We start from the raw sequence: 27,497 nt of genomic DNA, 5'->3' as shown, positions 1-27,497 counted from the left end.
TTGGAAGGGCCCTGCGACTGGCACCCAGAGGCCCTTCCCCACCTCAGCGCTGATGGGAACCTGTCTGAAGTGGACGTCTGGACTCAGTGCTGGAACCTGGGGTGACAGATGGTGTCCCTGGGAATGTCCCCCACCCGCCGTGAGGGGCCCCGTCTCCCTCCTGCCAGGTGTCCCTCGGTGCTGCGGCCCGAGTTTGAGGAGAGGCAGATGGATGCTGGGCCGTCCGTCCTTGGCCTTTTTAAACAAGCACAAATGATCTTTGTAGAAAACAAGTCTAATTTATTACAGTAATAAACTATTTTATACAGGAAGCCAGAGATGCTCAGCGGCAGGGCACAGGCCTGCCTGAGGGTGAGGGGCTGAGCCCCCAGCTGCCACTGCCATCACAGCCAGATGGCGGGGCTCATCTGCAGGTGGCGGCCACACGGGTGTCCAGGTGCTGCCACCTCCTCTGGTCACAGCGTAGGGGCGGACCTGCTTCCTGCACCTCAGCCCACACCGGGGTTGCAGGGTAGGGGCCACGGAAGGTGACAGGCCACAGCTTAGCACCTGGAAACCGTGACTGTGCCCTTCCGCCCCCGCCAGGTGTCCAGATCGCCCACTGCGAGGCCCCGCGTGTCCTCTGCCCAGCTGCAGGACGGCTGTGCCTTATTAGAAAGGAAACCAGTGCCCACCACCTCCCTGCACCCCACCCCCCTGATTGGGGCTGGGAGGCAGAGGCCCCATTTCAGAAGCACCACTGGCGTAGATGGTCTGACAGGAATAGCCACCTTCAGTCCTGGGCACCGGTCAGCCCCGTGGCCGCCCTGGTGGTTCAATGGGCGGCGTAGGTCTGTGCCCAGGCGATGCCCACATGGGCATAGCAGTACAGGAAGCCCAGCACCAAGAGCGTCACCCAGGGCCAGCCTGCAGGGGACAGCAGACGGCCGTCAGTGGGCCTGGCCCCCCAAGTTCACAGCAGAAGCCTAGCCCCCAACATGATGGGTGGGGCCCTGGGGGAGTGAGGGGGTGAAGAGATGCCAGGGGCCATGGCCACCTCCCTGCCCTCTGTCCCCTCCGCCTCTCCTCCGCCACACCAGGACAGAACATGGCATCGACACCTTGCAGTCAGGCAGCCGCTGAAAGGACACCCGTCCCCACCCCCACGCCTCCCCGAGACACTGCGCTCAGGGAGTATGAGGACCGGGGTCCCACAGCGTTCTGGGCACAGCCCCCTCTGGAGACGGCCTGGTGGGTCTCACAGGGCCCAGAGGAACCGCTCTCTTCCCAGCCCCCGGGACACTGGCCACAAGCCCAACAGGCCCTTAGAGCGGCCAGTGACACTTCTCAGAGGCCTGGCCCCATGTGACATCATGCAGGTGACACGCTGCTGGGACATCTGGAAACGCGGGGATCCCAGATGCCCCGACTCCCTGGACCTGCCCTGCCCTCCGCCAGGGCCGCCCCCCCAGCCTCCTTCAGCCAGTGCCCTACGGAATGCCACAGCATAGCCACCCAGGCTGACCCTCCTCCGGGGACTCAGCAGACACCACAAAGTGACAGTCACCCAGCTGGCCCCGGTGGCCTCAGAGCAGGGTCCCTCCCTGCCGCCCCAAGCCAGGGTCACGGCAGGGACCAGGGTGCCCCTGACAAGAGCTGGAAAGGGCACTGTGACAGGAACATGGGCAGCCATGTCAGCCCCCCACACACACCCCGGCAGCCCCACTCACCCTGCAGGAACACGCGGTCCCAGTAGACCTGGCCCAGCTCGCAGCCGCCCAGGAAGACCAGGTTGGCGAGAATGAGCAGGCAGGTGGAGCAGGAGGCCAGGCCTGCATGCAGACGGCGGCGGGCGGCTGGGGACAGGTGACGGGCCTGGGGAGGGAGGGGGGGAGATGGTGAGGCAGTGAGCGTCCAGGGACTGTCCCTGTCCGGGCCGAGCCAGCCCCCAGCAGCGCTAGGCTCCTCCGGTGTCGTCCTGTCCAGGAAGGGGCCACCACTGCCCCCCAGTTAGGGGCTGTCTGAACCGTTGCAGAAATGGCCGCCCTCCCGGCCAGCCTGGAGCCAAATCAGGGCAGGGGCTCTGGACACCGAGAAGGATCCTTCTTGGCCACCAGCCAGCCGGCGGCTCCCAGCCCAAGGGAGGGGAGAGAGCCCTGCTTCCTGGGTGCCTGGCAGGGCCACGAGCCATGGGGGGGACCAGGGGTGAAGGTCCCTCAAGCTGTCCCTCAGGGGTGATGCCATAGTGAGCCCCTCCCTCCCCCGGGTACAGGGAGGGTCCTCGGTGTCCGGGGCTGCACCTCCCATTCGTCCTCACTGAGCCCAGAGGCTCCGGGTTCAAGCCCCAGCCACAGCCTGGGCCAAGCTGAACGGTGGCAGGTGCCTCCCCGCCCAGCCGGCAGCCGAGGACAGAGGCGGCGTGTGAAAGACCAGCCCGCAGACTAGGCCCCTGGCAGACACTGCAGGTTTGGGTCACACCAAGGATCTGGGGTCTGACCCCAGGCCGGGGAGCTGGCACCTGACAGGAGGGATGGCGCCTTCCCGGGCCTAGCGAGCGCCCCGTGGCTGTCCCCTCACACCCACGGGCATGTAAGCGGGAGCGTCCTGCCTCAGGCAGCTCCTTGGCAAACCTGTCCCGTGCACTGAGCTGTGCGGTTCCTGTCGGGCCACATCTGCCGCCACACCTGTGTGGGCTCTCGTGCAGAAAAACAGTCTCACGGAGAAGGAAAAGGGAGGGAGGTCGCCGGGCGCAGGGGGCGTGCGGGTGGCGCTGACAGGGAGACACTTGCTGCCGCGGCCCGTGAGCTTCACTGCCAAGTCAGGATGGGGAGCGCGTGGTCGGCCGAGAGACAGGCCACTGCCACCGTGAAGCCGTGGAGGGCGAGGTGGTTCTCCACAAGGGGGCCGGCACGTTCGCAGGGCGGGCTGCGTCTCAGCATGGAGCAGCTGGGGGACACCGTCACGGGTGACCCTGGGCCCTCACCTCACCCGCCCAACACACACACACACACACACACACACACACACACGGCAACTCGTAAGGACCACGGCCCTGAACACAAGCTAAAGCTATCAGACCCTTGGAAGAGAACACAGAGGGGCCGGTGGCCGCACACCTGGTCAAGCGTGTGTTACAGTGCTCAAGGACCCGGGTTCGAGTCCCAGTCTCCGTCCGCAGGGGCAAAGCTTTACAAAATGGTGAGGCAGGGCTGCAGGTGTCTCTGTCTCTCTCCTTCTCTATCTCCCCCCATGGTTTCTGGCTGTCTTTCCAGGAAATAAAGACAATTTATAAAATTTAAAAGACAACACAATCTTTCAACAGCATATACAGCACTCCACAGTGACTCTCTGGATAACACACCAACAGCACAGGCAGAAATCAGATAAATGCCAACAAACGCGGCTTTGCACCCAGGGGCACGGTCAGCAGGGTGGACGGAGCCCATGGAATGAACCAGGGCTCAGAGGAGCAGATGTGCAAGAGGGTCACAGGAGCCAGCAGCTGACAGTGCCGACCAGCCCGGCCCACAGGCAGGGAGGGCAGCCGATGGGACGGTCCGGCACGCAGGCAGGGACCTCGAAGCTCCGTCCTGCTTCCCAGGGCCCTGAGCCTCGCCTCAGCCCGGCTAGACGGCTCTGACCAAAGCAGGAAGGACGTGTGGGCAGGGAGCCGTGGGCTGGAGCGAGGCGGGAACTCTCCAGACGCCGTGGAAAACAGGACAGCTCCCCAGAGCTAACAGAGGCATGTGGTCCAGCCACCCACAGGAGAGTGTATATGTGTGAGTGTGTCAGAGTGTGTGTGTGTGAGTATGTGTGTGTGTCAGTGTGTGTGTGTGTGTGTGTCAGTGTGTGTGTGTCAGTGTGTCAGAGTGTGTGTGTGTCAGTGTGTCAGAGTGTGTGTGTCAGTGTGTGTGAGTGTGTCAGAGTGTGTGAGTGTGTGTGTGAGTGTGTGTGTGAGTGTGTGAGTGTGTGTGTGTGTGAGTGTGTGTGTGTGAGTGTGTGTGAGTGTGTGTGTGAGTGTGTGTGTGTGTGTCAGAGTGTGTGTGTGAGTGTGTCAGAGTGTGTGTGTGAGTGTGTGTGTCAGTGTGTGAATGTGTCAGAGTGAGTGTGTGTGAGTGTGTCAGAGTGTCAGTGTGAGAGTCTGTGAGTCTGTGTGTCAGTGTATGTCAGAGTGTGTGTGAGTGTGAGTGCATGTGAGTGCATGCATGAGTGTGTGTGTCAGAGTGTGTGTCAGTGTGTGTGCGAGCATGTGTCAGAGTGTGTGTGTGAGACAGTGTGAGTGAGTGTGTTTCAGTGAGTGTGAGAGTGTGTGTGTGAGTCAGAGTGTGTGAGAGTGAGTGTGAGAGTGTGTGTGTGAGAGTGTGTGTGTGAGAGTGTGAGTGTGTCTATCTGCAAAAGGAGAAGCCGGGAAGGAGCAGACATTTGCACACCCAGACTCACAAGAGCTGGCAGGCATCTGTCTGGCCGAGCAGGCTGGGAGTCCCGGCCGGGACCAGGGAGCTGGCTGGCACGAGCCAGACACACGGGGACCCATAACCCAGCACCCACTTCTCCGGGGAACCCAGAGTCACCAAACCCACGGGCAGAGTTTCACTTGGGAACAATCACAACGTCCTGGTGGCCTGTGGCATGCTCACCGGGACGCGCACTGCTCTGCACCTGCAGGCTGCAGACTCGAGCCTGGCCCCGCCGGACTGAGGGAAGGAAGCTTCAACATCCCCCCAAACCCCGCCACCCACCGCCTCTATCTAAAAAAGAAGGGACAGAAAAAAAATTCCTGACAACGGACAGCAGCTGAAAGACGTGACGTGAGCGTGCATTTAACGCCTGTGAGCTGTGCGCCCCGTGGCTGGAGTGTCGGCGCTGTGCTGTGGACACCGGCGCAGCGAGGACGGCGTGGTGCCAGGCCTCCCCTGCAAGGCACAGACACCTTGGCGAGAACCGAGCTGCACAGGGCTGGGCCAGGGCAGGAAGCTAAGCAGCTTCTGGAAGTTGCCACGGGGCCTCACCAACAACACAGTGAAGCGAGAAATTCTATGACCGAAAATGGAGCACGGCCCTGAATTATGATGTCACCCATCCAAACCCAAGCCACAAGGTTTTATTGGAGGAGAGAGAGAACGGGTTAGAGATCACGTCAGATGTTTGAAAACCTAGCTGGAGAAGACGTCTGTCTGGGCAGTGGCGTGGCTGGCGGAGCCCGCACCAGCACGTGGGGGGACCCGGGTCAAAGCCCCAGGTGGGGAAGCCTCATGCACAGTGAGGCAGTGTTACACATGTGTGTCCCTTTGTCCTATCGAGAGAGAGAGAGAGAGAGAGAGAGAGAGAGAGAGAAGTAAAAGAGGAAAAAAATGGTCACTGCGAGCAATGGGCCAGTAACAGCCTCGACGGCAGAAATAAGATAAAGAGTCTGGATAATGTAAGTCACCTGCGTTTCTTATCAGCTGTAGAAAGCTGGGGGACAGAACCACAGGGCCACTGGAGTGCTGGCAAGAGCTCTGTGCACGGGGAGGGGCACTGAGCAAGGACAGGGGACTGTGCGGCCCTGAGGGGTCGGGGGTGGTAGGCCTGGGAGCGTCCCCGCAGGAACCTCAACTCCGACACCGTGTCCCCAGACAATCCTTTCAGCCCACCTGCATGTTAGCTGTCAGGCTCAGGCAGAAATGACGAGGTTAGGGCCCCTTGGAATACACCTAAAACAAGGGGCCGGTACAGTGCGCAAAGACCCAGGTTCAAGTCCCCGGTCTCTCCACTTGTATGGGGGAAGCTTTGCAAGTGGTGAAGCATTACTGCAGGTGTCTCTCTGTCTCTCTCCCTCTCTATTACCCCCTGTGCTCTTGATTTCTGGCTGTCTATCTAATTAATAAATGAAGATAATAAAAATTTTTAAAAAAGAATATACCTAAAATAGGCTTCCTAGCTTCTTCTCACACCAAGACCCTTCATTCCATCGGCTCTGTTCCCACCTTTGGGTTCCTGATTATTAAGCAATTTATCCTGCTTTATATCTTACTGCCTTTCAGCCACCAAGTTGCAGATGCTGCCAGGATGCCACCCTGACCTTCCTGGGCAGATGGTCTCACCCATGTGTCCTGGAGCCTCCCCTCCCCAGAGCCCTGCCCCACTAGGACAGACAGACACAGGCTGGGGGTGTGGGTCCACCTGCCAACACCCATGTCCAGCGGAGAAGCAATGACAGAAGCCATAACCCTGCCTTCTGCTCCCCATAATGACCCTGTGTCCAGGCTCCCAGAGGGATAAAGAACAGGGAAGCTTCCAATGGAGGGGACGGGACAGGGGACTCTGGTGGTGGGAGCTGTGTGGAGTTGTCCCCGTGACCACACTCTCTTGTTAACCATTATTAAATCACTAATAAAATTTTTTAAAAGAAAGCCAGGAGCAGCTCCTCCTCCTATGAATTAGATGTAAATGCTTTAAACGTGTAAGTTGAATAGCAACTGAATCGATTCAAGGGCTGATTAAAAGGTGCTCTCAGCTGAGGACACCTGGCCCACGGTGACTGAAGACTAAGGATGTCAGAAAGCCCTGGAATTCAAAACCAAGTGTTTGCAGGAGACACCACCCTTAGGCAGAGTGGGTGCTGGCGTCCTGCCCGCTCTGCCAAGACCATTCTCTACCCTGACGTCAAAGCTGCCCGGGCCCGGCACAGCAGTGAGGCGCCGAACTGCACCAGGAAGCGGGAGGGCAGAGGCCCAGCGGCGAGGTGTCGGGGCGAGCAGAGACGCCAGAGACACGCGGCAAGTGACAGTGCTGAGGGAAGACTTCCGTGAGGGGACCGGGAGGTGGTGCACCTGGCTAAGTGCACGTATCACCGCGCACAAGGACCTGGGTTCAAGCCCCCGCTCCCCCACTGCAGGGGGAAAGCTTCACGAGTGGTGAAGCAGGGCTGCAGGTGTCGCTGCCCTTCTCTACCTCTCGATTTCTCTGTTCTAACAGATTAAATCAACGAAGTAAAATAAAAGACTTAGATGACATTGACGCAAAGTCGCCAACTCAAAACAACAAAGACCCAACACCTTTCCTATGCCACAGCAATAAACCCAAAAACTCAGAGAATGAATGAAGAGGTGGTGCGGGGGAGACAGCACAGGGGCTCTGCAGAGACTCCCCTGCCGGAGGCTCTGAGGTCCCAGGTTCAATCCCCCGCACCACCGCCAGCCAGACAACCACTTGAGTCAAAGCTGAAATAGACAAATCCCTGGGGGACACTAGAAGTGACAAGCAGGCCGACTGCGCCCAGCTGAGCTACACTCCCACGCCATCCTCGTCCCAGTAAAAACCACAGTGCGGGCTGAGGAGCAGGCTGTGACCGCACACGCAAGGCTCCAAGCGCACAGGGAGGCGGAGGAGGGCCAGGAGGGCCGGGCGGCCTGTTAGGAGCGGAGCCAGACAAACAGGCCCCATGACCCCACACTTAAGTCCAGTGCTTCACCCACTGAGCCACCTCCGGGGCTGTGTCTGTCTGTCCGTCTACCTGGGAAAGTCGACCTGGGGTGACGAAGCCTCGGTGCCAAGCACAAGACACTGACTCGTGGCCTCGCCACCGACCCGAGGCTTCAGCGAAGGTGGCGTGGCCACATGCGGACGTCCGGGCGGCCAGCGGGACAGCACTGGGCACAGCCTGGGGTGCTGAGGGGGAGCCCCGGTGCCGTGGGTGCCAGGGTGCCACTTGGGTGTGCCCTCTCACTAAGAAACAAATATCCTGAGGGCGGGGAGACAGCACAGGGGTCCTGCAAACAGACTCTCCTGCCTGAGGCTCTGACGTCCCAGGTTCGACCGCCAGCACCACCATTGGCTAGAGCTGAGCAGGGCTCTGGGGAAATAACAACAATAACAATAATGGCTGGGGAGACAGCACAGTAGTTCTGCCAAAGACTCCCACCTGAGGCTCCGAGGTCCTAGGTCCTAGGTTCAATCCCCAGCACCAGCATCAGCCAGAGCTGAGCAGGGCTCTGGGAAAAAGCGCTATTTTAACATCGAAGAGGAAGGCAGAAGGCCTTCCGGGGGCGTGGTGTGGGGGCAGCAGCAGCCGAGTTCGCTCCTCACCTGGAAACCCGACCAGAGTCTCTTCAGACTCACCAAGCTGCAGGTGAGCAGACAGGTGCGGCTTGTGGACAGAAAGCCGTGAAGGAGAGAGACTCGCGGGACTGCAGGGGAGGCCGGCAAGGGTCCCGGTGACAGATGGCCGCCCGCCTCCCGGCTGCTGGCGTCTAAGGTCTGGCTGGTGCTCGAGGACTCGGTGGGCCCGTCCCCCCGCCGCCCCCCGCGCCCACTCACCAGGCCCCGGCGCACACGCGGGGTCCCCGCCAGCCAGCGCGCGCCGCTCTCGGCCGACAGCCCCAGCCAGTTGAGGGCGGCCCAGCACCACAGGTCGTCCTGGCCGCCGTGCCAGAAGCTCACGAAGGAGAAAGTCAGAGCCGTGGACAGCAGCGTCCCCAGGGGCCCGTGCCGGGAGCCGCCCGCGGGCACGTACACGTACCTGGAGGGGGAGAGAGCGGCTGGGCGGCGAGCGCTGGGCACGGGACACGGTGGGCAGGGACCAGGCGGCCGGGAGTCTGACGGCTCGGAGCCCTGGGCCCAGCGCAGAGCCACAGCGGCCCTCCTGCGGCCGGCCTGAGGACTCCGTGGGCTCCGCTGCTCAGTGACCACGGGGAGGGGACACCGAGACCACCGACCTCCAGGGAGAGGGGGCAGGCTGGACACACATGGCTCAGGGTGGCTGGGAGCCCAAGGTGGGGGGATGCTGCTGGCTGGTGGGAACTGGCCCCAGCATCCCGGCGACTCTCGGAAAGGACAAGAGGCTGAATCTGGGGCTGCGCTGCTGCCAGGAGACCTCGAAACAGGAGTCCAGCCGCAGCGAGGCCTGTGATGGCACCAGACCACACACAGACCCCATCCACACAGAGACCCCCATCCACACAGAGACCCCATCCACACAGAGACCCCATCCACACAGAGACCCCATCCACACAGATCCCCATCCACACAGAGACCCCATCCACACAGACCCGATCCACACAGAGACCCCATCCACACACAGACCCCCATCCACACACAGACCCCATCCACACAGACCCCATCCACACAGAGACCCCATCCACACAGAGACCCCATCCACACAGACCCCATCCACACAGACCCCCATCCACACAGAGACCCCCATCCACACACCGACCCCTAGCCCTGGACAAGCCACACCCTCAGGGGCCCCTGAAGCCTGAGTGTCTCCAGGTCCCTCTACGCCCAGCACCCTGTAAACACAGGGGCTCGGGGACCAGCTGGGCTGTGTCTAGCGCAGGGGTGTCTGTCCCCAGCCTGTCTGTCCATGTGAGGATCTGCTGCAGCCCCTCAGCCCGCCACCAGGTACTGGCTCAGGCTAGGCCTCTTTGGGCCCCTGAGGAGGGAGGCGGCGCCACAGAGGAAGCCGGCAAAGGGCCGGGGAAAATTCAGTCAGGGAAAATTCCAGCACCAGGAGCACTGTGCAGCCCAGCCACCTGCCCTGTAGCCATGGCAACACCGCCCTCCTGCAGATGCAGACAGAGTAGAGCCCTTGGAGCCAGGAGGGGAGCAGGGTTCTGGCTGCAGGCGTCCCTGGTCTCTCTTTCCTTCAACATGCATTATTATCGGAGAGAGACAGAGAGACAGAGACCCCTGCCGCCCTGCTTCCCCCCTGCAGGTGGGGACCGGGGGCTGGAATCTGGGTCCTTGTGCGCCGTAGTGTGAGTGCTTAACCAGGTGCGCCACTGCCCTGTCTCTTTTCCCTCCCCCACGCTTTATCAAAAAAGAAAAAGAAAAAAAAAAGAAGGAAAAAAAAGCTGTCCAGGACATAACAGCCGTGGCGCAGGCACTGGGCCCCAGAGACGGCCCTGTGAGTAAATTACGATTTGTTTGAATTTGGGATAAAAATGCAGCCACTGTCCCCGGGGCAGAGCTGCCGGGACACGTGGAGGTCAGCCGGCGTCATGACTCAGGGCTGGAAAGAGAATAGTCCCCATCAATTCCCTGAACCCAGAGGGTTCTTGGCATTTCAATTGAGGAGTTCCTGGTAGTGGTGAAATTTGATCTTGAGTAATGAAGGGCTGGGCGGTAGCACACCTGGTTAAGCGAACATAGTACAAAGCTCAAGGACCGGCGTAAGGATCCTGGTTCGAGCCCCCGGCTCCCCACCTGCAGGGGGGAAGCTTCATGAGCGGTGGTGACGCAGGTCTGCAGGTATCTGTCTTTCTCTCCCCCTCTCTGTGTCCCCTCCTCTCTCCATTTCTCTCTGTCCTGTCCAATAATGGGAAAAACGGCCTCCAGGAGCAGTGGATTCATAGTGTCGGCCCCAGCGATAGCCCTGGGGGCAGAACAAAAAGGAGGAGAAGTCACCTGGAGTGTCAGAGGGACCCGCCTGGGAGGCCCCACTGTCCCTGTGATGTGGCATAGGCCCCCACACCCAGAGCCATGCTGTCAGCTGTCAGCCAGGCCGGGTGTGCCCTCTTGTCACCTGCTCTGTGGCCAGGCATGGTCCTGCTGTGACGCCACCCTCACCGCAGCTGCCCTCAGCGAGCTCTGTCCCTGAGCCCGCCACCCCCAGCACCCGAGTGAGTGGCGCCTACCTGATCAGGAACTCATGGAGACCCACGTCGAAGTACCTGTGAGAATACGGACACGCGGCATGAGAGCGGGCGCCACGGCGGGGGCAGCTGGCAGTCAGGCTGGTGCCCGGGAGGCTTCTCATGTGGGGCTGGGGCAGCACAGGGACCCCCTGGGCACAGGGAGTGGACAGGCCGGTGCTCAGGGACCCTCGGGGGTGATGGGAGTTGGTGGCAGCGGCAGAAACTGTCCCCCCACCCCGTGAGGCCACCTGCGGGCACGGCCCACACAGCTCACTGGGAGGAAAAACGGGGGGGGGGGGGGTGAGGAGGCTGGAGCCCCCAATGGGCAGAGCGCAGGACTTGCATGCGTGAGGCTTCGGATTCGACCCCAGCTTCTGAGTTTGAGCAAAGGGGCCTCTGGTCTCTCGGGTAATAAATCAATCTTTTAAAAAAAGCCAGAGCTGTGGTCCAGGAGGTGGCTCAGCGGATAAAGCATCAGACTCTCAAGCATGAGGTCCCAAGTTCAATCCCTGGCCGCCCATGTGCCAGATGATGTTTGGTTCTTTCTCTCTCTCCTCCTATCTTTCTCATGAATAAATCAATAAAATCTTAAAAAAAAAAAAAAAAAAAAAAGCCAGAGCTGGAAGCAGCTCCCCCAGCTGGGGGGCTGACCCCGAGTCCTGATGCCACGTGGGAGTGCCACGGGAGCTGGGGGAGGCTCCAGCCCTGTGTTGCCCGCCCTCCCCATCTCTGTGTCTGAAGCCAAAGCAGCCAAGAGGTCAGCCGGGAGGGGGAGGTCCCGCCACCAGTAGCAGGAGACGCCCAGCACCTCACCTCCACATGCCGGAGAAGCTGAACATGGTGCTGACGCAGCGAGGCTGGGGGGGTGGCACCAGCCCGTCCAGGCGCATCAGCAGAGCCGGGACCCCGAAGAGCACCAGGTACTTGACATAGAAGAAGTGCACCTGCGCCAGCGCCAGGCCACCTGCCGGACAGACGCCCTCAGCCCAGGAAGCTTCCGGAAGGCCGCCCCCAACCCGCGACCTTCATCACCGAGCAGCCACTGCCGGGACACAGTCCCCGGGGCGCCCACAGCCCGTAGGCCGTGACTTGGGCAGAGCCAGAGGCTGGACGGGGACAGTGGCACCCGGACAGGAGCCTGGGGCTCGGTCCATCCTCCCAGAGGGCGAGAAACGTCAGGGGAGAGGACCAGAGGGCTGTGAACCCCAACTCCATCGGGGCCCGGGAAGAGGAGGCAAAGGGAGGGGCATTTGGAAGGAGTGGCAGGTGTAGGTGAGACTGGGAAGAGAAGACGGGGCCATGGAGGAGAGGGGCGGATCTATATGAATATGGCTGTGGAAATAATAGTCAGCCCGCATCTGTGAGCTTGGGAGACCCACTGCAGTGTCCCTTTTTCTTTTTATTTATTACTGGATAGAGACAGAGAGAAATTGAGGGGGAGGGGGAGATAGAGAAACAAGAGACCCCCGCAGCCCTGCCGCACCACTTGTGAAGCTTTCCCTTGCAGGGGCTTGAACCTGTGTCCTTGTGCACGCAGTGTGTGTGCTTAACCAGCTGTGCCGCCCCCCCCCCCCCCCCCGCCTCCCTTCCCCCCAGAGCCCTGCTCAGCTATGGTTCACGGGACTTGGAGCCTCAGGTATGAGAGTCTCTTTGCATAAGCATTATGCTGTCCACCCCCGCCCTCCCACTGCAGTTTCCGATGGAGGGAAAGGCGTACTGAACTCTGCTGGTGGGAGCAGTGCGGAATGACAGCCATTATAACTTTGTAGACTGTTAAATCACTAGTAAAGAAAAGCAATAACCAAACAATGCTCAGAATAACAAAATGCATCTGGGCCAAGGTCTATCTACCACCGCAAGGCGCCTCTTAGGCTCTGCTGTGGGCGCTTCCGGCCAAGACCAGCCTGGAGGTGCCCGCCTGGCCGCCGGCTACTGGGATTAAGATGTGACTGGTGACACTGGGGTGTGGATCCACCTGCCAACACCCATGTCCAGTGGAGAAGCAGTGACAGAAGCCAGACCTCCACCTTCTGCTCCCCGTAAAGAATTTGGATCTAGGCTCCCAGAGGGATAAAGAACAGGGAAGCTTCCAGTGGAGGGGAGGGACATGGAGCTCTGGTGGTGGGACCTATATGGAGTTGTACACCTGTGATCTTACAATCTTGTCAGTCATTATTAAATCACCAATAAAATAAAATAAAAAGATATGATTGGGACCTGGGATGGGGCACTGGATATAAAGACACAAAAGGTTGGCATCTATTTTTGTTCCCTCCGGGGTTATCACTGGGGCTCGGTGTACCCTGCCTGCCCCCCCCCCCACCCTTCCTAATAAACAGTGTCAGACGATGCCTAGAAATGGGCGAGCACCCAGCACCCAGCACCCAGCGGCAGTGCAAGGGAGCCCTGGAGTAGCTGAAATCGCAGACATGCCCCCCCACAAGTGCCATGGGGAGGGGCTGGTGAGCCCCCCAGGTGCCCCTTACCCAGCGTCCAGGCGGAGACGGTGCCCAGCAGTGTGGGGCTGGCACACAGGGCGTGCGTGTACATGAGCTGGGCCAGCAGCTCCGCCAGTGCCCACCAGCAGAGCAGGCGGCCCAGGCCGGCAACCAGCAGTGCCAGGCGGGCGCCTGGGGACAGGGGCTGCGGACACCGCATCTGTGGAGACAGGCCAGTCAGGAGCGAGGCCGGGGACGCGGCATGGGGGCGGACGGGGGCGCGGTCCAGGCTGCGAGGCCACCCCACTGCCGGCAGCGAGACAGCTCACTGGGTGGCACCTGCAAGGACCCGGGTTCAAGCTCCTGCTCTCCACCTGCAGGGGGAAAGCTTTGTGAGTGGTGGAGCAGGGCTGCAGGGGTCTCTGTCTCTCCCTCTCTGTCTCCCCTTCCTCTCAATTTCTGGCTGTCTCTATCCAATAAATAAAGGCAATAAAAATTGATTGAAAGATTTTACCCCATTAAAAGAAGGTAAAGAAAACTTCCCCAGCGGGGCAGCAGCGCACCTGGTTGAGCACGTATGTCACCATGTGCAAGGACCAGGGTTCAAGTCCCCAACCCCACCTGCGGGAAGCTTCTCTAGCCTCCTCCCCTCTCTGTCTCTGTACAATCTAATTTAATAGCCATATTCCAAAGAACCTTTTTAAAAAAGATATTTAAAAATAAAAAAGAACTTTAGAGGAAAAAAAAAAAAGCAGAGAGGGAGAGACCACAGCAGCAGAGCTGTGGGACCCAGTCGCACACGGAGAGGCGCAGGAGCCCCCAGTGACACCCCCCCCCCCAGTCTGGGTTTGAATATTTAGCCCTGGGTTCTGATGCTGGTTCTTGGACACCACTCCAGGGCGGCTTCACGGCCCCTGTGGCGCCCAGGGCTGGGGAGGGGGCGGGAGGGGGGCTCTCCCCACCTGCACGGTTCTCCCTCCAGAGGCTTCGGGCCCCCGGAACCGGAGACCACTGCGATTCGCGGCAGGGTTCACTCACAGCACCGGGAAAGAGACATCAGCCTGCCTGCTGAGCACGTCGCCCTCAGACCCCGTCCATGCACTTGCACGAAAGGAGCCTCACAGACACCCTCTCTGGAAGGTTCTGGGTGGGCCTCCCGGGGGAAGGCTCCCTCCGTCCCTGTGCCCGCACGTGCCCGCCACCCGGGGCTGGGAGTGAGGAGCCTGACAGCCATTGCCGGGGCTGCCCGTGGCCAGGGTGCCACACCCTTGGTGGCAGAGGGGAGGCGGCGGGGGCACGTCCCAGTGAGCCTGGTCTCACCGCCCGCTAGGCCACCCGGCCCTTACATGATGCCACCACCCTTCCTGCCTCCAAGGGGGAAACTGAGGCTGGGGGCCCCTGTGATGGGGCTGATGGTGAAAGTGCCTGGATAAACAAGTAGCTGTCCCCCCTTGGGAGGCCCGCGGCCACCGGCGGGGGACAGTGTCGCCTGGTGGGTGTCCCCTCCGTTCCCACACGCCCCAGGAACAGCCTGGGCGGGGCTCTGCTGCCCCCTGCTGGCAGCCATGTTCTGTGCAGAGGCTCCCCACAAGCTCACTGCCGTGTGGACACGTGTGCTGCGTGCCTGTCTGTGCACACGCATATGCTTTCCGTGCGCACTTGCGGGGGGTGGGCGGCCCTTCCCTCGGAAGCTGTGGGGAGGATCACGGTGAGGGCGGTGGTGAGAGGGACCCGCCCGCAGCCCCCTCCCTGTCAGCGCACAGGCTGCCCCTGCCTAGGCCCCCTGGCCACCCCACTCTGCTCAGGAATCTGCATTCCCGTGGGGCCCCGCGTGGGGTCGGGAGCCAGGCACAGACCTCATGGCACATGGTGGGATGGCAGGCACGGGACACGTGGGCGAGGAGGGGGAGGGCGGGCCCGCAACCCGGGGCCCCAGGGCCATCAGGTGAGATTAGCTCCCCCCACCCTGCTACCCCTGCTGTCTCCCCTCAGGTGAGATTAGCTCCCCCCACCCTGCTACCCCTGCTGTCGCCCCTCAGGTGAGATTAGCTCCCCCCACCCCGCTACCCCCCTGCCCCTCAGGTGAGATTAGCTCCCCCCACCCCGCTACCCTCGCTGTCTCCCCTCAGGTGAGATTAGCTCCCCCCACCCCGCTACCCCGCTGTCTCCCCTCAGGTGAGATTAGCTCCCCCCACCCCGCTACCCCCGCTGTCTCCCCTCAGGTGAGATTAGCTCCCCCCACCCCGCTACCCCCGCTGTCTCCCCTCAGGTGAGATTAGCTCCCCCCACCCCGCTACCCCCGCTGTCTCCCCTCAGGTGAGATTAGCTCCCCCCACCCCGCTACCCCCGCTGTCTCCCCTCAGGTGAGATTAGCTCCCCCCACCCCGCTACCCCTGCTGTCTCCCCGGGTCACTCGCAGCACCTCCAGGAAACGCTGCTGCTGCCGTGCGCATGCGTGCCCTGAGCTCGGGCACACATGCTCTCTGTGCTCTGTGTACACGTGTTCTGTGTGCCGAGCTCTAGAGATACACGTCTGTGCTCTGGACACACATGTATTATATGTGCTCTGAGCTCCGTGTACACACGTGTTGTGTGCTCTGAGTACACACATGTTCTATGTGCTCTGAGCTCTGTGTACACATGTGTTCTGTGTGCCCTGTGCTCTGGGTACACACGTGTCCTGTGCTCTCTATACCCTCATGTGCAGTGTTCTGTGTGCATATGTTTTATGATGTGCATACACACATGTGCTATGTGTTATCTGTATACACATGTGCTGTGTGCTCTATGTGCACATGTGTTCTGTGCTGTGGGTACACACATGTGCCACATGTGCCCTGTGCACCCGGCACCAGTCTTGCTCCATCGGCACTCCTGGGGGCACGGCACAGGGAGGAGGCCGTCTCGAGCCTGTCACAGCCCTTTGCAGGGAGCCACGGACCTGTGACGTGACCATGTGGCCACCAGGGAGAGCGGGCTTCTGGGTGGGAGGTGAGATGCCCCAGGTATCCGGAGGGCGAGTGAGCCCGCACACACCCCGCAGCCCAGGGCCCCCACCCCCTCCCAGCTGTCTGGGCCCTTCCTGAGGGCCAGACTTTGCTCAGCCAAGCCCTCCTTCCTCCGTCCGCAGTGCTCCCCCGAACCCCACTTTCCTCTTGGGCCTGCAGCTCACCCAGAGTTCCTCAGGCACGGCCCCTGGACGGCCTACCTGTGCACAGAAGCGCGGGAAGCTGAGCACCGGGCCGTTGTGGAAGGTCGGGTAGTAGAAGAGGTAGGCCAGCACCCAGGGCAGGGGGGCGCCGCAGAGCCCGCGCTCCAGGCTGGCCGCCGTGCAGAAGAGGCAGCGCACAGTCAGGGAGAAGCGCAGCAGATCCCGCTCACTCTGCGGGCCGTCCGGCCAGCCACCCTGGGGGACAGACACGCGGGAGCTCAGGGGACCTCTGCCCGGATGGACAGGACACTGCGAGGCTCAGCGGGGACCCCAGCCCAGGAAAGACAGACCCTGTGAGCTCAGCTGGGACCCCAGCCCTGGACAGACAGACCCTGTGAGCTCAGCTGGGACCCCAGCCCTGGACAGACAGACCCTGTGAGCTCAGCTGGGACCCCAGCTCTGGACAGACAGACCCTGTGAGCTCAGCTGGGACCCCAGCCCTGGACAGACAGACCCTGTGAGCTCAGCTGGGACCCCAGCCCTGGACAGACAGACCCTGTGAGCTCAGCTGGGACCCCAGCCCTGGACAGACAGACCCTGTGAGCTCAGCTGGGACCCCAGCCCTGGACAGACAGACCCTGTGAGCTCAGCTGGGACCCCAGCTCTGGACAGACAGACCCTGTGAGCTCAGCTGGGACCCCAGCCCTGGACAGACAGACCCTGTGAGCTCAGCTGGGACCCCAGCTCTGGACAGACAGACCCTGTGAGCTCAGCTGGGACCCCAGCCCTGGACAGACAGACCCTGTGAGCTCAGCTGGGATCCCAGCTCTGGACAGACAGACCCTGTGAGCTCAGCTGGGACCCCAGCCCTGGACAGACAGACCCTGTGAGCTCAGCTGGGACCCCAGCCCTGGACAGACAGACCCTGTGAGCTCAGCTGGGACCCTAGCCCGGGTGAGACAGCCCTGCAGGGCAGCTTGGCAGTGCACCTGTCACCCCGAGCACTGAGCTGGGTTAGTGTCCAGGTCCATGAGCAGTGGAGTGGTGTGGTGTCTCTGCTCTCTGTCTCTCTCCCTGTATCTCTCACTTTCTAAACAACAAACGCTGTCCTTGGGAGCAGTGGGAGTCTGCAGACATGTCTCTAGTGAAAACCATGGCAACTAAAGACCTTCTAAAGGGCAGAACACCTGGAGGGGCAGGGAAGCCGCCAGCAGACGCCGTGAGGTCGCTGAGGACGTGTGTCCAGCAAGACCCCGGGGCACGGATGGCGGTCCCCTTAAGGCCCGGTCGCCTTCAGCAGGGCTGAGCCGGCACCCTCCTGTGTCTCTGTGTCTGCATGCTGAGGGGTCTCTGTGCCCAGGCCTGACACGCAGACACCACAGCCCCCCTCGGGCGGGAGCCAGGCCCCTGCAGAGGGGGCATCGACCACTAGCATCGACTGCCCAGGGGAAGGACCCTGGGGAGTCAGCACTGCAGGAAGGCTGCCGGGGGGGGGGGCAGGGGGCACCGGCAGAGCCCCACAGCATGACACCCAAATCAAGGCCGTGACACCCCACTGCCAGCAGGCTGTGACAAGTGGGAGCAGGTGCTCTGTGGGAACGTCTAGGCTCCGAGGGGTCTCCTGGCTCCTGGTGATTCCAGGTGCGAGGCCACCAGGCTGAGAAGGACAGTACAGCCTCAAGGGGCGGTCCCAGGAGGCACCCCAGCCTCTGCCTGGACTCTGGACAGCACCCCCAGGGGCACCGACGGGCACTGACCTTCCCATCCACCGCAGTGTCCAGCCTCAGCGAGCACAGCAGGAGCAGTGCACACAGCCAGCTCAGGAGCGGCGAGCGCAGCTGGGCAATGCCCAGGCACACGGCCACATGCAGCAGGGCCAGCGCCAGGCCCGGCGTATCCAGTGCCCGCCAGCAGGCCCACACGCCGTAGGCCGTCAGGACCCAGGGTCGATGCTGGGGACAGGGAACAGGAGGTGAGCTGGGGACAGGGGGCAGGAGGTAAACCAGGGACAAGGGACAGGGGACAGAGGACAGGAAGTGAGCTGGGGACAGGAGGTGAACCAGGGACAAGGGACAGAGGACAGGAAGTGAGCCAGGGACAGGGGATAGGAGGTGAGCCAGGGACCAGGGACAGGGGACAGGAGGTGAGCTGGGGACAGGGGATAGGAGGTGAGCCAGGGACCAGGAGGTGAGCTGGGGACAGGGGGCAGGAGGTGAGCGGGAGACAGGGGACAGGAGGTGAGCAGGGGACGGGACAGGGGACAGAGGACAGGAATTGAGCCAGGGACAGGAGGTGAGCTGGGGAACAGGGGACAGGAGGTGAGCCGGGGACCAGGGATAGGGGACAAGAGGTGAGCTTGGGGACAGGGGGCAGGAGGTGAGTGGGGGACAGAAGGTGAGCTGGGGACAAGGGACAGGGGACAGGTGGTGAGCGGGGGACAGGGGACAGGAGGTGAGCGGGGGACCAGGGGACAGGAGGTGAGTGGGGGACAGGGGAAGTGAGCTGGAATCAGGGCAGAGGAGGCGTCTTCAGCCTTCACATCTTGAGTGGGAGTGACCCCACTGCCAGCTCCCCGGACCATCCATGTTGCTCCTAGGAGTCTGGGCTCGAAACCAGGGCCTCACACATAGCAGGGGGCTTCAGCACCCCTCCTCCAGGGAAGATGGCACCTTTGTCCCCCCCACCCCCAGCCGCACCAGCTAGCCTCTCCCGGGGCATAGAGGCGGCAGGGCTGCCCCTACCTGTTTGGCCAGCAGCGTGGAGACCTGGGACAGGGCAGCGTGGCCCAGGAGCAGCCATCCCAGCCGTCGCCTCCCCCACTCCATCCAGAAACTCCACTCGAAGTCCGTGGGGTCCTGAGGAGGCCAGAGATGGCTTTCTCGGCAGGCGGCTCCCAGAAACACCCAGCCTGGGCCGCAGGGCCCCATTCCCTCCTCGTGGCCGTCCCCGCACTGAAGTCCCTGTCAGAGCCGGACGCCGGGCCAGCAGGACAGTGAGCCCACGTGGCACCAGAGTCACAGGGAGGGGAGGGGGAGGCCTTCAGGAGTGTCCACGCAGGGGGGAAGCTTCACGACCGGTGGGGCGGGGCTGCCGGGTCTCTCTGTCCCTCTCTGTCTCCTCTGCCCTCTTAATTCTGTCTCTATCAAATAAATAAATATTTAGAAGGAAGAGGAGAAGAGAAGGAGAAGGGAGAGGAAGAGGAGGAGAAGACGGAGGAGCAGGAGGAGGGAGAGGAGGAGGAGAGGAGGGAGAAAGAGGAGGAGGAGGAAGAGGAGGAGACGGAGGAGGTGAAGGAGGAGGAGGAGGATGAGGAGGAGGGGGAGCTGCACAGGAAGGACAGCCAGCCCGGCCTGGTGTTCAGACGTCTCTGCCATGACAAGCGTGTGACATCAGCGGACAGACAGACAAATGGAACAAGGGCACACGGCACCAGGAAGGGAGCCGCAGGGTCTGGCCAAGCGGTTTCTGACAAAGGTCACAAACACCTCCATGGAGGAAGGGGGTTTCACCCCGCACCTGGGGCTGCCTTCCACCTGAGCAGATGTGGGGGTTCACTCCCTGGGACCCGTCACCAGGAGCGGAACTGGGGGTGTGGGAGGCGGGTTGGGGGCTAAGCCCGGAACCCCCCACCTGGAGGAAAAGCAGCTTGAGGGGGCAGCTCAGGCTGGCTGCCTGGGGGGGAGATGCTGCCCAGAGCAGAGGCGGGGCGGGCCTCAGAAGACTGGGCTGAGCCCCATCTGCCAAGGACCGCGTATGCGGCAAAGGGCACAGTCCCCCCAGGACGCGGACAGCAGCCTGCAGAGGCCAGTGCACTCCCCGGCAGCGGGCAGGAGGACCTCACACCACGGACACTCGCGACCTGGACACGGGTGGACTGAGCCCTTGAACCAGGAGGTGGGGCCGAGCCAGTGTGCTGCAGTGCTGGGGGCTGCTCTGGGGCTGACGGGCAGTGTGTGGAGGGCTGCACCTGAGCCCCACGCTCACCCTGGACCAGCCAGTTTCCCGGCACAGAGCCCTGTCTGTCACGGCCCTCCAGGCTGTGAGGGGACAAGCCTGCCCCCGCACTGCCAACCCTGGGGGGATCCTGGGCCGCGGGTCCTGGGCCGCATGTCACCCAGGGGAGAAAGTCACGTGAGTGGAGGCGGAGCTGCCATGGAGGGGGATGCATACTCTAGTTTCTCCTCAGATCACATAAATCTTTCGCCTTTTACTAAAGATTTCCGTGCAGAGGGACAATCTGAGCTGTTATCCAATTCTTTGAGGCCTTGTGTCTGCAAGGCTGATGCTGTGGCTTAATGGGAGCTTGGGTCTGACTGGCAGGTGCCAAGGTGCCAGAACCCAGCCTGGAAGGACCAGCCGGGGCCAGAACCTGAGCCCTGGGGTGCTGGGCTGCCTCCTAGGGGTCCAGCAGCTTTGGGGCTTAAAGAAAGCCAGGCCTAGTACCCAGCCACTCAGTACCTCCTTGAGTCCTGGGGTTAGTACCCAGCCACTTAGTACCTTCCTGAGTCCCAGGGGCCAGTACCCAGCTACTCAGTACCTCCTTGAGTCCCAGGGGCCAGTACCCAGCTACTCAGTACCTCCCTGAGTCCCGTGGGCCAGTACCCAGCTACTCAGTACCTTCTTGAGTCCCAGGGGCCAGTACCCAGCTACTCAGTACCTTCTTGAGTCCCAGGGGCCAGTACCCAGCTACTCAGTACCTCCCTGAGTCCCGTGGGCCAGTACCCAGCTACTCAGTACCTCCCTGAGTCCCGTGGGCCAGTACCCAGCTACTCAATACCTCCTTGAGTCCCAGGGGCCAGTACCCAGCTACTCAGTACCTCCTTGAGTCCCAGGGGCCAGTACCTAGCTACTCAGTACCTCCCTGAGTCCCAGGGGCCAGTACCCAGCTACTCAGTACCTTCTTGAGTCCCAGGGGCCAGTACCCAGCTACTCAGTACCTCCTTGAGTCCCAGGGGCCAGTACCCAGCTACTCAGTACCTCCCTGAGTCCCGTGGGCCAGTACCCAGCTACTCAGTACCTTCTTGAGTCCTGGGAGCAGGCTGCCCGGCTCCAGGCCAAACTCCTCATCCAGCAGCTCTTCATACTCTGGCGTGTGTGTGGGGGGGGTGTCAGCGAGCCCCAGACAGGAGGGTGTGCGCAGAACCAGCCCACCAGAAGGGCGCTGGTGGGTGCCTGGGGGCGGGGTTCTCCAGGGCAGGGCTGAGTCTGGGGGTGTGCCTGATGGAGTAGAGGCCAGGGGCCAGACAGCGCCCAGGGAGGCAGAGGGGACAGTCGGAAACCACAGGCAGGGTGGCTCAGTGAGGCACTGCCAGTGGCAGGTGGGTGGGCTCACCCAGATGAGCTACCTGGCACCCCAGAGCAGAGCAGGGGAATGAGGCCTGGGCACCCCCACCCCCCAGGCAGTCACCGCATGTACTCTGACGCCCTGGGAGGGTGGGGGTGACGCACAGCACGCGTGTTCACGTGTGTGCTGGGGACAGGCTCGAATCCCAGAGCCACCGCAGCAGTGGGGGTGACGCACAGCACGCGTGTTCACGTGTGTGCTGGGGACAGGCTCGAATCCCAGAGCCACTGCAGCAGCATTCAAGGCCGTCCACGGGGTGGGGGTGTGTCTCAGCTTCTCTGGCCTCCCTTGCAGAGCCAGGAAGGCTCCCAGCCTTGCTGCAGCCAAAGCACAGCGCCCCGTGGACGGGAGTCTCCAGGCAGGTGAGCCTGGAGGTTCTGCATGCGGCCTTGAGGTCAGACTGAGCTGAGGTGACCGGGGGTCCTGCGGTGGGGGTCCCGCAGTGGCGCACCCGTTAACTAAGTGAAGGACCAGCGTGAAGACCTGGGTTCTAGCCCTCCCAGCTCCCCACATGCAGGGGGGGACACTTCACAGGCGGCAAAGCAGGTCTGCAGGTGTCTCTCTGTCTCCCCCTCCTCTCTGTCATGTCCAATAGAAAAAACGGCCACAGAGCAGCGGACTCGGAGTGCTGGCAAGGAGCCCCAGTGACATCCCTGGGGGAAAGGAGCCGACCCGCCTGGCTCATCTACTGGGACGCACTCTGCCACTCCACGCACGAGCCGTTTCCCGCCGGCTCAATGCCCCCTCGGTGTCGCTGTCCGGTGGCCCCTGCCAGGGACAGGGCGCAGGAGCACAGGGCCCAGTGCAAGCCCTGCCTCCAGGAGGCCCTCCCAGCACAGCCTCAGGCGCAGCCACAGGCCTGCGTGTGCTGCCGGGGCTGCCTGGCTCCACTGCACCTTCTCCTGGGACAGGCTGTGGCTCCCAGCCTCCCCCCCCAGACTGCACCCTCTCTCCTACCCTGCCAGGGATCAGCACCCACAGCCCCTGCAGGGACGCCCGACTGCCTGGGTCGCCCGAGCCCCTCCAGCCTCCCTCCCAGCCTTTGAGAGTGGGGGAGCTAAGTGGCAGCCGTACTGCTCCAGCTGGGGGTGGGGGGTGCCGGCCCAGCTGCCCTGACGGGGGGCCCTCCAAAGGCTGAGGGGTGGAGGGGGGTGCCAGCCAGGCCCGGGGAGGGGTCTGCCCCGCAGTGACAGGTGAATGGAACCCCCTCCCCACAATGGCCAGCTGCCACATCAAGCCCCCTCCCCAGCACTGGACCTGCCACAGGGAGGCCCGAAGGACCCAGGATGGGCAGGGACATCGCCGACTCCTTGACCCAGTGTCCAGGACTAGGGGAAGCAGAGCGGCGCCCCCACCCCCAGGGCCCCCGTCCCCACTGGCCTCACCTCGAGAGTCTCTGTAGACCCGGAAGAAGGAGTAGAAGTGGAATCCGAGTGAGACCAGCAGGTAGAGGGCCAGCTCCCACCTCGGCAGCACGGCTGCAGGGCGGCCAGGCCCCATGGCCGCAGGGGCTTCTGGAAGACAGCGGAACAGCCAGTGAGCCGGGACGGCGCCAACCCCAGACCCGGCATTCAGGGCGACAGGGACACGGCCGTGAGGACACACGTGTTCTGGGCTCACCTCTGCCCACACGCATGGAGGGGACAGGAGGGGCTGAGACGCCCTCCCTAGATGGCCGCACGGCCGACCCCTGGGAAGGACAGATGTGGCCGGTTAAGGCGGGATGGTAGGAGGCGCGGGCCGGACACCTGTGGTCCCGAGGGTGAGCGGGCTCCCGGGTGAGCACACCTGAAGGTCCAGGGGGGCCTCAGGATGCAGCCCTGGGCCAAGAGGGAGCGAGCGAGGGAGGAGGCTGTCAGTTGATGGCGGCACCGAGCGGCATGGCGCAGAAGTTAACCTCGAGGGGTCCAGGAAGCAGCGGGCAGAGATAACAGGAGCGCAACAGCCCAGGCGGTGAGGGCAGAAGCCCCTGCAGCTCCCTGCGGTCTAAGGCCGGGCGGCTGTCTCGGCATTTGCTCACCCCAGGCCTCAGGCCCACTCGCTGTTCCAGGACCCATTCCTGCTGGAGTAGCAACAACCCAGCCTCACACCCCGCCGACAGGCAGACAGACAGACAGACATCGGGAGAGCCAAGCTCAGCCCCGCACCCAGGCCCGGAAGGGGCACACGCTGGGCGTCTCTGGAAGATGCCGCTCCATCAGCTTGCACAGCAGGCCAGGCGCCGCTGTTGGGACGTGCCGGAGGGAGTCCAGCATCCGTGTTTCTGTCCCTCCCACACCAAGGCAGAGAGCCAGCGCCCAAGGACTCAACCAGCTAGAGGTCTTCCCAGCAGGCCCACCGCCAGCCACGCCCACCGCCAACTAGCCACGCCCACCACAGTCCACCGCCGGTCTGACCACGCCCACCAGCAAACAGTCCAGCTCTTCCAGCCACAGCGACCACGCCCACGAACCAACAAATCCACGCCCACCAATCACACCCACTAACCAAACATACCAACCAATAAGCCACGCCCACCAGCGGCCAGCCACGCCCACCGTCCGCAGCCAGCCAGCCGCCCAGGTGACCCTCCTGGATGGATTCCTGCTGGAGGTGCAACAGCCCAGCTGGCAGGTCAGAGACCCTCAGAGCCCAGCCTCATGCCCCGCTGACAAACAGACATCGGGAGAGCCAAGCTCAGCCCCGCACCCAGGGAGCCCTCAGCAGCAAGGTGCCAGGCGGCCCCCGCTGGGCAAGCGCTCCCAGGCCTGCTCAGAATCTCCAGTGGCTGCAAGGTGGGCCCTTGCTCACCCAGCCCCAGGACGGCCTCCCACAGGACAGACAATGGCTCCGTTCTCTAAAGTGCGTTGCCTTGCCGAGGGTCACTGTCACTCGGAGTGCTGGACACTATCAAGTCCCCTCCTGCCACTATTCTGTGTGGCTAAACTACTTCTGCGTCTTTAATGTAACGACAGTCGCGTTCCCAGAGCCCACCCATCTCAGCCCCAGGCTGGCACTGCCGTTGGGATGAATAGGGCTGACCTATCGCCATGCCGCTTTAAACTTCTTGGCCTGCGATTTTCTTTGTTATCTGAATTTTGTATCTGTGTGAGGAAAGAAAGGGGGAAGAGACCAGAGCACACTGAGCTGGGCACGTGGCTCCCGGGACTGCACCCGGGGCCTCAGGCGGATGAAGCCGCCCTATCTTGTCCTCCTCCTCATGTTTTAAGTATGTGGGGGGGCAGGTGGTGGCGCATGTGGCTGAGCGCATGTGTCACAGCGCACAAGGACCCGGGTTTGAGCCCCTGGGTTTGAGCACCTGCAGGGGGAAAGCTTTGTGAGTGGTGAAGCAGGGCTGCAGGTGTCTCTGTCTCCCTCTCTCTCACCCCCTTCCCTCTGTATTTCTGGCTGTCTCTATCCAATAAATAAATAAAGATAATGCCAAAAAAAGTATATGAAACGCTTACTAACGAAGCTGCCTAGGCCTGGAAACTGGAATGGCTTTTCCCTACAGTCTCATCTCTTAGACGACATAGAACTGTTCAGACTCATCTAGTTCTCAGAGATACTCAAGCAAGTTCTTAGTTGTTACTCGAGAAAATGTGTCCACTTCACCTGGATCTCGACTGTCCTGCCACCCAGTGGTCTGTAAAGGCACCTTTAAGTCTTCTAAGTATCGGTGGGCTGCCCACAGCACCCCTGGACACCGCCGAGGTTCATTCCCGTGCACGGGGCACCGATCACGAGGTCACCTGCAGAACCGCTCACAGAAGGGCTGCAGCAGGCAGGCGAGCCCAGCAGAGACACCTGCATCAGAGGGGACGGCGACTTGGGGCATGGCCGTGTGACTGGGCCAGAGGGCTCGTGACCAGAGGCGGCTCCAGGCCGTTCTTCCTCAAACATCTTTCCTTTTCTTTCCAGGGACATCTAGTTGGAAACCTGGAGGTGGGGGTGAACTTCCTGGGACAGTCCCAGGAAGTGCGGCAGACACGTCCACCGCCTCAGAGCGGCTGTGAGCCCCACCGGATGCACGCGACACAGCACTGGTTTGGCACTTCGGGACAACGCGAGCTTTGCTGACTGGGCCGATACCGCCTTGGCCCCCCACACAGGGAGCACAGCACACACGCCCGGGACACGCTCCCTCCCGCGAGGACTCGGGACGCCCCGGCAGGCAGCCTGCTATGACTCTCAGGGCCAGGTGCCAGGGGTCACGCACCAGAAAGCCTGGCAGCAGGGAGGGGAGCAGACAGAGCTGGGCCCGGGCTCCGCAGGGCTGAGGGCAGCTGAGGTGGGGCTCCGGGCCCCGGGCTGCCTCCCTAAGCGAGAACCCTGGGGCTGAGGCAGAGCCGTTCACCTGGCCGGGCGCCAAGTGGGGCCTGGGTTCGAGGCCTGGCACCAAGGGAGTGTCATGGCACCAGGGGCAGCTCTGGTGTCTCCCTGTGGGAAGCAGCCCCCCGCCCGTTGACACCGTGAGCCCGGGTGCAGGCGCGTGAGGCCTGGGGGGCCCAGCGAGGGGGCCGTGCGGGGGGCACTTACTCCAGGGTCCAGCCGAGCCGCCTCCGGAAGCCCCCTCCTCTCCTGGCCACCAAGCTGCAGGGAACAAAAGAATGAATGAATGAGTGAGCGAACAAATGAATGAGTGAATGAATGGACGAGTGAATGAGTGAGTGAATAAGTGAATGAGTGAACAAATGAATGAGTGAATGAGTGACTGAGTGAATGAATCAGTGAGTGAGTGAGTGAGTGAATGAGTCAGTGAACAAATGAATGAGTGACTGAGTGAATGAATGAGTGAATCAGTGAGTGAGTGAGTGAATAAGTGAGTGAACAAATGAATGAGTAAATGAACGAATGAGTCAGTGAATGAATGAGCGACTGAGTGAGTGAGTGAGTGAATGAATGAGTGAATGAATGAGGGAGTGAGTGAGTGAGTGAATGAGTGAATGAATGTGTGAGTGAATGACAGTGAGTGAGTGAATGAATGAATGAATGAGTGAGTGAGTGAATGGATGAGTGAATAAGTGAGTGAGTGAGTGAGTGAGTGATTGAGTGAGTGAATGAGTGAGTGAATGAGTGAGTGAATGAGTGAGTGAGTGAGTGAATGAATGAGTGAGTGAGTGAATGGATGAGTGAATAAGTGAGTGATTGAGTGAATGAGTGAGTGAATGAATGAGTGAATGAGTGAGTGAGTGAGTGAGTGATTGAGTGAGTGAGTGAATAACTGAGTGAAGGAAGGAATGAGTGAGTGAGTGAATGACTGAGTGAGCGAAGGAATGAGTGCAGGGCACCCAGCGCCCGACAGCGGCAGAAGCACCTCCCACCCCGTCACGCCGGCCCGGCCCAAGCTGGACCCGAGGCCGAGGGCCACCGGCGACACCCGCGCCTCCCGGAGGCAGGACCCGGAGAAAGAGGGAACCCCCGAACACCCGCCACTCTACCTAGGAACCCAGAGCCTGCGCGTGCGCAACTGCGCTCCGGCACAGCTCCGGCCCCGGGTCCGAGCCCCAGCGCGCACCGCCGCGTCCCGGTCAGTCCCGCCCGCTGCGCGCAGGAGCCGAGGAAGCGGAAAGCGGCCGCCGCGGGCTCCCCGCCCCGCCCAGACCACGCCCCACCCGGAGCCCTGGCCCCGCCCAGACCACGTCCCATCCGCTGAGCTCTGGACCCGCCCCGACCACGCCCCATCCAGACCCCTGGCCCCGCCCCGACCACGCCCCACCCGGAGCCCTGGCCCCGCCCAGACCACGTCCCATCCGCTGAGCTCTGGCCCCGCCCCGACCACGCCCCGCCCAAAGCCCTGCCCACCTCAGAGAGCTGGACCCGCCCAGACCACTCCCCTCCGCGGAGCTCTGGCCCCGCCCAGACCACGCCCACCCGGACCCTGCCCACCTCGCAGCCCTGGCCCCGCCCAGACCACGCCCCAGCCGACAAAGCCACTCCCCGGAGCACAAGCCCCGCCCACGCTTGGGGGGTGTCCCGCCCCGGGA

The 27,497-nt window shown here is 62.1% G+C and overlaps 1 protein-coding gene and 1 non-coding gene across 5 annotated transcripts; one reads left to right on the top strand and one right to left on the bottom strand.

Moving 5' to 3' along the window:
- Positions 1-258: 258 nt before the first annotated feature.
- HHAT (hedgehog acyltransferase) lies at positions 259-27,084 on the bottom strand. 4 transcript variants are annotated; one of them, XM_007531131.3, is made up of 13 exons: positions 26,952-27,070; positions 26,050-26,103; positions 22,917-23,045; positions 21,205-21,272; positions 18,929-19,042; positions 17,945-18,139; positions 16,245-16,442; positions 13,085-13,256; positions 11,412-11,562; positions 10,599-10,634; positions 8,278-8,479; positions 1,710-1,854; positions 259-906 (listed from the first exon to the last, which is right to left on the bottom strand). In XM_007531131.3, the coding sequence occupies exons 3-13, from the start codon at positions 23,029-23,031 to the stop codon at positions 815-817; spliced, it is 1,488 nt and encodes a 495-aa protein (XP_007531193.2). In that variant the 5' UTR covers positions 23,032-23,045; positions 26,050-26,103; positions 26,952-27,070; the 3' UTR covers positions 259-814. The 4 variants fall into 4 exon arrangements, with proteins under 4 accessions (XP_007531193.2, XP_060034358.1, XP_060034359.1 ...); XM_060178375.1 differs by lacking the exon at positions 8,278-8,479 and having other exon boundaries at positions 26,952-27,084; XM_060178376.1 differs by lacking the exons at positions 21,205-21,272; positions 26,952-27,070 and having other exon boundaries at positions 26,050-26,075.
- On the top strand, positions 20,354-20,468 carry LOC132534829 (U5 spliceosomal RNA). The gene has a single exon (XR_009546516.1). It is a non-coding gene; the product is annotated as a U5 spliceosomal RNA (small nuclear RNA).
- Positions 27,085-27,497: the final 413 nt, after the last annotated feature.

Source organism: Erinaceus europaeus, chromosome 19 (assembly GCF_950295315.1).
Source record: "Erinaceus europaeus chromosome 19, mEriEur2.1, whole genome shotgun sequence".
NCBI classification, from domain to species: domain Eukaryota; kingdom Metazoa; phylum Chordata; class Mammalia; order Eulipotyphla; family Erinaceidae; genus Erinaceus; species Erinaceus europaeus.
Note: the sequence above shows the minus strand (reverse complement) of the source record. Positions and strands in the feature narration are given on the sequence as shown.

Coding starts and splice junctions, on each gene's coding strand:
- HHAT (XM_007531131.3), bottom strand. CDS start 23,031: ATGGGGCCTGGCCGCCCTGCAGCCGTGCTGCCGAGGTGGGAGCTGGCC. Junction 18,140..18,928: donor CCACGCTGCTGGCCAAACAG/GTAGGGGCAGCC, acceptor CCCTGTCCCCAG/CATCGACCCTGGGTCCTGAC. Junction 10,635..11,411: donor AGCTTCTCCGGCATGTGGAG/GTGAGGTGCTGG, acceptor GTATTCTCACAG/GTACTTCGACGTGGGTCTCC.